The sequence below is a fragment of the Coturnix japonica genome, chromosome 23 (genome assembly GCF_054131305.1).
Source record: "Coturnix japonica strain WE chromosome 23, WE-NBRP24, whole genome shotgun sequence".
Taxonomy (NCBI): Eukaryota; Metazoa; Chordata; class Aves; order Galliformes; family Phasianidae; genus Coturnix; species Coturnix japonica.
In genome coordinates, this window is record NC_140685.1 from 10,064,191 (window position 1) to 10,072,718 (window position 8,528).

General features: G+C 53.3%; 1 protein-coding gene across 2 annotated transcripts; it reads left to right on the top strand.

Annotated features, from left to right (window-relative positions):
* The first annotated feature begins 2,609 nt into the window (after positions 1 to 2,609).
* Positions 2,610 to 8,468, top strand: OTOP3 (otopetrin 3). Of its 2 annotated transcripts, XM_085522651.1 has the most exons (7): positions 2,610 to 3,173; positions 4,026 to 4,162; positions 4,698 to 4,756; positions 5,315 to 5,433; positions 5,492 to 5,521; positions 5,584 to 6,536; positions 7,178 to 8,468. In XM_085522651.1, exons 1-7 carry the CDS (start codon positions 2,786 to 2,788, stop codon positions 7,346 to 7,348), a joined length of 1,857 nt encoding a protein of 618 aa, XP_085378777.1. In that variant the 5' UTR covers positions 2,610 to 2,785; the 3' UTR covers positions 7,349 to 8,468. The 2 variants fall into 2 exon arrangements, with proteins under 2 accessions (XP_085378777.1, XP_015735685.1); XM_015880199.3 differs by lacking the exon at positions 5,492 to 5,521 and having other exon boundaries at positions 2,611 to 3,173; positions 5,608 to 6,536.
* The last annotated feature ends 60 nt before the right edge of the window (positions 8,469 to 8,528 follow it).

Here is an 8,528-nt window from a genome sequence, read left to right on the forward strand (position 1 = left end):
TTTACAGATCCGCTTGGCCCGGCCTGGATGCTGTTAGTGCTAAGCGCACAGATAACACCAATAATAAGCAACTTATTGATAGCACAGGGGCAAACTTCGCTGATAGCATTCAGCTGCTTGCCCTCAGCTTCCCAGTAAAGGCAGCTGCTCCCACACAGTGATTGGAACTGCCTGGGACTGACCCAGTCAGCTCAACTCATCCTTTTCCATTCAGCCCCACTCCTGCCTATGTAACAATCGCATCTCTTGGTTAAACTTGGATCAATACACCTTATTTAAACATCTGCCATTCTGAGAACCACAGAATCATCTGGGTTGGAAGAACCCTTTATGGTCACCCCACCTCCCCCGCCACTGCCCACATCCCTGCTGTGCCCAGCACCCTCAGAGCTCCCCCCCCTCCACATGCCGCCACGTTGCTGCTCTTTCCAAGAAACGTTTCCTGACACCTCAGCTGAACCTCCCTTGGCTCACCTTGACCCGCTGCCTCTCACTCTGTCACCACCTTTGTTCAGCATGGAGCTCTGATTGCCCCCCCAGGGACCCACATCTCTGAGTCTAACTGAGCTCCAAAGCCAGAAGACACGTCAGGCTTTGAAGTGCAGCTCTTTGTAGCCCTGATGCACAGCCCTGATGGGGAAAACCATGGGCACACGCCCAGCACCAGTGTTTGTTTGGGCCCTTCTTTAATGGAAGAACCTCTGATTTCAGCCAGTCTTCCTCACCCCAGGATACGGACTCCTGGCTTCCACTTCCCAGTTCAACTCAACTTAGGCTGAAAAACAGCCAGATTTACTAATGCTTCACATGCAAGTCATCAGCTCTGCTCAACAGAGCACCCAGCAAACAGCTCCTGGGTGATCCCAATTCCCTACAAAGCCCCCAATGATAATCACAAAAGCAGCCTGCAGCCCTGGACAGCCCGATGGTGCCCAGGGAGCAGCAGAGCAGCACTTCCGTGCTCCTCCCAGCAGGATGGAGCTGCTGACACTTTGGAGCATCTTCCCACGGGGAGTCGCAAAATGCTGCATCAGATACAGCATCCCAGAGCCAAGGGTTGGGTCAGGCATTAAGCAGCACCGCTTTACCGGCACAGCTGAGCCACAGCGGCTGCTCCGGCACACGCTGGGCGTTCTCACCTAGAAGAAGTGGGCCCCATTTGCTCTTGTTTTCCATCCCTTTCGTCACATCCCGACGCACGATAACCCGTGTTCCCCACCCACTCCACCCGCTGTTGGGCTCTCGGAAGCTTTTCCCAGCTCTCACCTCCCAGTTCACGTGTTTGGCAGCCGCAGGAGCTGCAGTGCTGCTGGTGGCTCATCCTGGGACACAGGCAGCCCCTCTCCTCGCATTGTGCCGGGCTCAGTCAGAAATGCCAAACCCTGTTTGGAGCCACACAACCAGAGCGATCAGCTCACCACAAATCCCAAGGCAGAAATCAGTTTGCCATGCAATATGAGGGGAAACAGGGATGGCACAGCTTGGACCCAGAGCTGAGCCCACAGGGTCTGTATGTGAGGGTCTGGTTCTGAAGTCAGCACTTACAGCTCAGAGCCATCCCTCCCGAAGCCACTCTGCCAAAAATGCTCAGATTGGACAGTCCCCACACTTCGGCTGGACGATGAGCTTTGTCTTTTGGAGCAGTTGGGGTATCTTTGCCATGGGTAAGGACACAAAGTAGTGGTTCACTGGAGAAAAACCTTCAGAACTGCCTGGAAACAAAGGAGTGGGGATGGTGAGTGGATGTTAGCCAAAGCTAAGTGCTCCCATCCCAGAACAAGGCTCACACGAGATTAGCCTTGAACTTGCTCAAGCCATGGCATGAATTAGTCACAGCGGCTTGTGGTTTTACCAGTTGGCACATCCTGTGCCAGGGCTGCTGGCATGGGGCAACCCAGCAGGTGCATAAAGGAGCTGTTCCCCATTGGTTGCCCTTGTCAAAGACAAGAGCGTCTTGCTGACTAATTAATGTAATGACAATAATAGATCCAAAGTAAACAAGGTGGAAAAAGAAAATCAATGGGCTCAGAGCAGAGGCCACACTGAGCAGGGAGCAGCGCTGCCGGCACCTCAGGCTGGCAGGAGAGGCACAGAGCATCGCAACAGCACGGCTGGGAGGTAAGGATGGCTGGGAGGTAAAAGGACAATTGGGAGGTAAGGACAACTGGCTGCTCACAGCAGAGAAGATTTTGGGGTACGGGGCCGCAGCAAGCAGCTGCCATGCACAGCATCACCTGGGCACTGGGACCACCAGGGTGTTCTCCCTTCTGGTTCTCCTGACACCCTGGGCTCTCTGCTCACTCTGTGCCCCTAGAGCAGGGTAGGAGAGGGGAGAGCCCCTCGTCAGCTCTGTCATGACTTCTGCAGCCATACAAAGAGCCCATAAGCACAAGGAGGAGGTTGGCCCCTCCAACCAGAACCAACCAGCTCTGAATTTTAAATCAGGTCTGAGCTTTCTCTTCATTCCTACCTATAAATCTTGGAGCAACAGAGAGAAGGAAACTTGAACGTGGGGCTGTGTGTGGAGGTGAGAAAGGCGAGGACGGGAAACTTGGCACCTCTGGTGCCAGCAGCTCCCAGTGCTGGTGGCGCAGACATCAAATACCCATTTTAACAGCTGTGTCTATCTACATCTTTTGGCAACACGACCTTTTTCTGCTACCCTACAATGACTCTGTCCCCAAATGCCAAACCCCATCTACTCTCCCGCTCACCCAACTCCCTCTGTAACCTTCCTTCCCCTTTAACCCCTCTCTGCTGCAGGTGACCCACAGGCAGCCCAGCCATGTCAGGCAACAAAGCTTCCAAGCAAAAGCCTTGCCACCACTGTAACAGCAGGTCAGCCTCGGCCCTGCCAGGCACCTCCACGATCCACTACGAGAAGTCGTGGCTGTACCGGCACTGCTCCCTGCAGCAGAGGGACAGGCAGGCTCAGAAATCGGGGCAGCTCTTCTCGGGGCTGCTGGCCCTGAACGTGGTGTTTCTGGGCAGCGCCTTCATCAGCAGTATGATTTTCAACCACGTGGCCATCACGCTGGCAGATGTCTGGATCCTGCTGTCCATCCTCAAGGTCTTGTGTCTGATCTGGATTATCTACTACCTGCTGGGCACCAGCCGGCAGCCACACGCCGTGCTCTACCGGGACACCCACGCTGGGCCAGTGTGGATTAGGGGTAAATCCTGCTTTAGTTCATCATCCCATGCCTTCCCCTTTCCTCCCAGCACTTGGAAAATACAGAAGTTCTTTCCTTGCCACTAAGAGTGTGAAGCCACAGGAGGAGTCAGGGCTTTACCAGGGCAGAGCTGGAGCCACTGGGAGGAAGCAGAGCAGCCAGGAGAGCCCTGAACTCAGCTGTTCTCCATCCTCCTGGGCAGCCCCACGCTTTGGTCCCTTCTCAAAGCTGTGCTCAGCATCCGAGCCCTGCAGCCCCGCGCTGCCCTCCAGGTTTCTGCCCTGTGAGTCATGTTCCAGTGTGACACCAGCTTCCATGGAAGCTTTCTCACACTTTGTGAGACGCCACTTTTCTAAACAACCCTGCCTCTGTCTATGAGGAAGATTCCAGTTAGTGCAAGCCTTGATAATTAGGTGTGGAGAAGTGAAGAAAGCTGAAAGCTGCCTAAGGACCTCATGCAGAGTCAGAGGGGGATGGGGGAGCAGCAGGAGGGTCCCGACCTCTGCAGGGGAGTGATGCAGAGCCTCAGCCTCACGTTCACACCAGGGTATTCAGAAAGTAGAAACAATCACCTGCATCCACTTACCTCCTTCACTCCAGAGTGCACAGAAAAGGCTAAAAACTGCTCCCACCTGCTGTCCAAGCACAGAAACACCTTGCATTGTCCCAGCACCTCACACCAGGCAGAGCACATCACCAGGCTCAGCAGCCAGGCTGCCCTTTCTCAAAATCAGGAGGCCTCCATGCAGACAGCAGCCCTGCTCGGATCCAGGAGTCCTCGCTCCCCATCCACCCTTGGATGCTCCACGGACTCATCCCTGTTCACTCACTGCTGCTTTGCTGTTCACCCAGGGTCACTGCTGCTGTTCGGCACTTTCAGCATCCTCCTCAACGTCTTTCAGATCGGCTACAGCGTCATTCAAATCAACTGCAAATCCAAGGTTGAAATCGTGTTCCCCAGCATTGAAATCCTGTTTGTTGCCACCCAGGTAATGCACGTTCTCTGTTCTATGGCTGGGGTGAGGGAAGCGAGGATGCTCAGGAAAGTGAGTGCACACCAAGTGTTCTCATAGGCACTGAAGTAGCAAAGACCGTTTCAATATCACCATGTGAACACCTGATGTGCCAGATGGAGAGACAAAAAGATGTGGAAAGATGTCACCCCGGCTCTGTGACACACTGCAGGACCCAGATTATTTTGTTTGTAACAGCAAAACAGGGAGAGAAAAGAGGAAACTCCCCAGGAATGTCTTTGCACCTGCCTCCCTGCATGCAGATACATCCCCAACAAAGCCCTTTGTGTGCAGGAGCATCTCACAGGCAGAATTCCCACCTCCATGTGCCATGGGTGCAGGCACACACGTGCTGGAGCCGCTTAAGGATGGCAGCGCACGTGCCAGTGCTGCTCAGGCACACAACACGTCCTGCCAGGCAGCCACATGGCTCTGTGCTGCCTCTCCATGCCCCCACACGCAGCACTGCCGGCTGCACCCCACTCATGCTGTGCTTGTCGTTGATCTGCAGGCATTTTTCCTATGGCATCACTCTAAGGACTGCATTCAAGTTCAGCACAACCTCACCAGGTACGAAAAGGGGGAAAAAAAACAACTTTCTGCTTCTCTAGAGAAGCTCTTTCTTTCTGTTTGTTATCCTCCTCATCTCTGCTAGACCTTCACCTGCCCTCACCCAGAGGGCACAAACAAGAACCAGGCTATGATCAGACTGGACTCGTCCTCCTTCCATCCACTCCAGCTCTCCCCTTCGCTTTGCACTCACCCTCAACTGCTACAAAGCTCACTGCTCTCTCTTGTTCCCAAACACCCTCCCACCACTCAGGAAATGACTCCTCCATGGGGGTGGTCTCCCTGCTCCCATCACCAAGAGATGCCCCAGCCTTCCTTCCCACAGCTGCACCCAGGTCCAGGCTGGTGTCATCAGTGAGCTTGCTCTGCTCCTCCACAAACAGGAAAGCCATACACCACTGCCCATACACAGAGCAGAGCCAAAAGCACAAGGTTTGTGCACATCCTTGCATGTGAAAGCAAGAAGCAAAGGGCGGCACTCCAAGCAGGTGGGCACACAGTCAGGTCATAAACCATCTCCACAGGCAGGGCTATAAAAGCACCTTTCTGCTCCTCCAGGTGTGGGCTGATGCTGACCATCGCCACCAACCTTCTGCTCTGGCTCCTGGCGGTGACCAATGACTCCATCCACATGGAGATCGAATCCCAGCTGCGAGAGGTGGAGCAGCGCCTGGCAGGCAAGGCTCCTTTCCCCACACCCCTGCTCATGTTTGGCTGACGCAGTGGGCTCAGCAGTCCTCAGTCACAGGGATTCAAACAGGACGAGCAGCTCCTCAGAATCCTGAGGCTCCCCCATTATTGGATGTTGACCATCTCCCCCCTAATAGCTGCCTTCCTCTCCTTACATCCAGGCAATGAGACGGACACATGCACATGCCCAAACACAACCACGTGCAAAGTCTTCCAGAAGGGCTACATCCTGCTCTATCCCTTCAACACCGAGTACTGCCTCATCTGCTGCTCTGTGCTGTACGTCATGTGGAAGAACGTGGGGCGACGCATCAGCCACCACCACATGGCTCACGTCAAGCCCAAGTTCAAGCTCCAGGGAGTGGTCTTCGGGCCACTGCTGGGTGCTGCTGCCGTAATCATTGGGATCTGTGTCTTCATGATGTACCAGATCCAGGCCACGGGCTCAGCCCCCAACTACCAGGTCTTCGTGTTGTATTATTCCTACTACATTGTGCTCCTGCCCCTGATGTGTGTGGTTGCAGTTATTGGGACAATCATCCACACCTTGGAAAAAAGGGAGCTGGACACATTGAAGAACCCGACCCGCAGCCTGGATGTGATCCTGCTGATGGGAGCAGCCCTCGGCCAAATTGCCATGTCCTACTTCTCCATTGTCGCCATTGTGGCCACCAACCCCAGGGACATGCTGAACAGCCTCATCCTGTCCTATTCTGTCCTCCTCATCTTTCAGTACATCACCCAAAACATATTCATTATTGACGGGCTCCAGCGGCAGCCATTTGTAGCAGCAGAGGCCCAGCACACAGCGCACGCTGGGCAGCTTTCCACAGTCCCAGAGCTGCCTGGTGAAGGGGTGACCACACCAAGCAGCAACCAGGAGCACTCACAGACCTCTCCCAGCAAGGAGGATGAACTGAGTGAGGAGCACAACCGTGAAGCCCAAGACCAGAGGAGAGTGAGTGTGCTGGAGCTCGGGCAGGAGTTCCGGAGAGTTTCCCTGTCCTACATTCACACCTACTCTCACCTGAGTTGGAAGAGGAAAGCATTAAAGGAGATCTCCTTCTTCTTGGTTCTTTGCAACATCATAGTAAGTATTGCTTCCTTTGCTACATTACAGCTTTGCTGACTTGTGGTACCGAGACAGACCTGCACCTTTCTTAGGGCCACCATTCTGATCAGGAAAGCTTTGTCCACCAGGATTCAGCCTTCTGGGCAGCTCAGACAAGGCTGCTTTGTTAATGCTCCACTCCCGGAATTCCAGGCTCCCTCTTTTACCTGAAACATGGCAACGCTTCCAGGGAAAGGCAGGAGGCAGCCAGTACATCCTTAGAAGCCAGGGAGCTGTGAGACTCACTCAGGGTGCTCCATGGAATAGCTGGGGAAGGGTCCTTGTAAGCAGGTCTCCAGTACTGGAACTGACTCGATAAAGCAAACTTTCAATCAACATCAGTTTTCATTGCAGCTTTAAGAAAGGGAAAACAATTGGCCAAGTGAAATTGTGTGCAAAGACGAGACTGCCTGGGGCAGAGCGAGGTCAGTGCTGGGTTCCCAAGAGTTTAACTCTGTTACACTTGTAGCACAGATTCAGCAGCACAACTTTCCTGCTCTTCTCTCCGATTCTCTTGCAATATTCCTACAGTTCCTTGAGCCAGCGCTGCGATAGCAGTGCAAAATGACAGTCTGCCATCCCCTGATGTGTGCCGTTGTTTTTCCCTTACCCCTCTGTAGCTGTGGATCATGCCCACGTTTGGGGCTCACCCCGTGTTTGAGAATGGGCTGCAGAAGTCGTTTTACGGCTACTCCACCTGGTTTGCCATCGTGAACTTTGGCCTCCCACTGAGCGTCTTCTACCGCATGCACTGCGTCGGGGGGCTCCTGGAGGTCTACGTGTCAGCCTGAGCCAGACAAGGCTGCGGTGAAACGGGGCTGAACAAAGAGGCAGGAAGCAGCAGCTGTGCACGTGGAAGCTGTTCAGCTTTTCCTCTCTGGCTTCTGCTTTGACTTCTCCTTGCACAACATCTCCACGAGCTTCCAAAGAAAAGGAGGAGGTTTTGTGTTGCTGCTTTTTTCCTCCAGAGAGAACAGAATGAAAACTCATTAACAGGCTGCATTACTGCTTTGCAGAGTCATGCTGGTACTTCTCAGTATCTGTCAGTGGATGCTGCATAAAAAGTGGAACATTACCAGCTGCTTCTGAAATCTCACAGATAAAAGAATGCAAGAGCAGCGAGGGCTGACCTGCACTGCACATAAGGTCTAAATGAGGACAAGGACCACCACAGCCTCAGTGCTGCTTGCCACCACCCCACAGCACAGAAAGGCCCTAAAAGCACACCCACAATCATTCACCAATGAACCATATGTACACTCTATACATGTCATTTCCAAACAGATCGTGGTGCTGGTAGTTGCTCTAATGGCCAGCACAGGTTAATTCTGCTTGTTCCCATTGCTGACATCCAGCATATCGACTTGTGCTGCTCTTGTAGGACTCTGCTGCATTGGAACATCACGCTCCTGCAGCTCTCAGTGCCAAAGAGAGGACAGGCCTGCAGGTCTGCACCATTTCAGTGCCTCTCTTCCCACTGCTGGAAATGGAAGCAATAACATTACTTTGCCTCAATGAGAACAAACACTATTTCCCCTTTCAGGCTCTCATGGTCTCAAGTAAGGAAGCCACATCTGATCTTTACGTGATGCTACTGACAATGCTCTCACCAGTGTGCACTAGCAAAGGTCCCACCCTCACACACAGAGCCATTTCAAGGAAGACCCACAGCACCCACGGCCAAACCTCCTGCAAACCTTCTCCACCCCAACACTCATCCCCACAGCTGCTTCGCACACCCACAAGCATTTCACAATGTCCACACAGAGGATTACAGTTATGTGGTGTCTGACCAACAGCTCTATGCACTCTGCAGGTGATGCCTGCTTGGAAAGCACACAGGAGAGCAATGGGGCTTAAATACTGCAGGTCTTCAATACAGACTCTGATGAATGAAAATAAAGACAGATTGAGAACTTATTTGTGTCTGGTGAAATCTCTTTTCCGCTCTTCACTGACCAAAGAGTGGCC

Excerpts from the sequence above, each read along its gene's own strand:
- OTOP3 (XM_085522651.1), top strand. The coding sequence starts at position 2,786 with ATGTCAGGCAACAAAGCTTCCAAGCAAAAGCCTTGCCACCACTGTAAC. Across the intron at positions 3,174-4,025 it reads TGGGCCAGTGTGGATTAGGG|GGTCACTGCTGCTGTTCGGC; the intron begins GTAAATCCTGCT and ends CTGTTCACCCAG. Across the intron at positions 6,537-7,177 it reads TGGTTCTTTGCAACATCATA|CTGTGGATCATGCCCACGTT; the intron begins GTAAGTATTGCT and ends ACCCCTCTGTAG.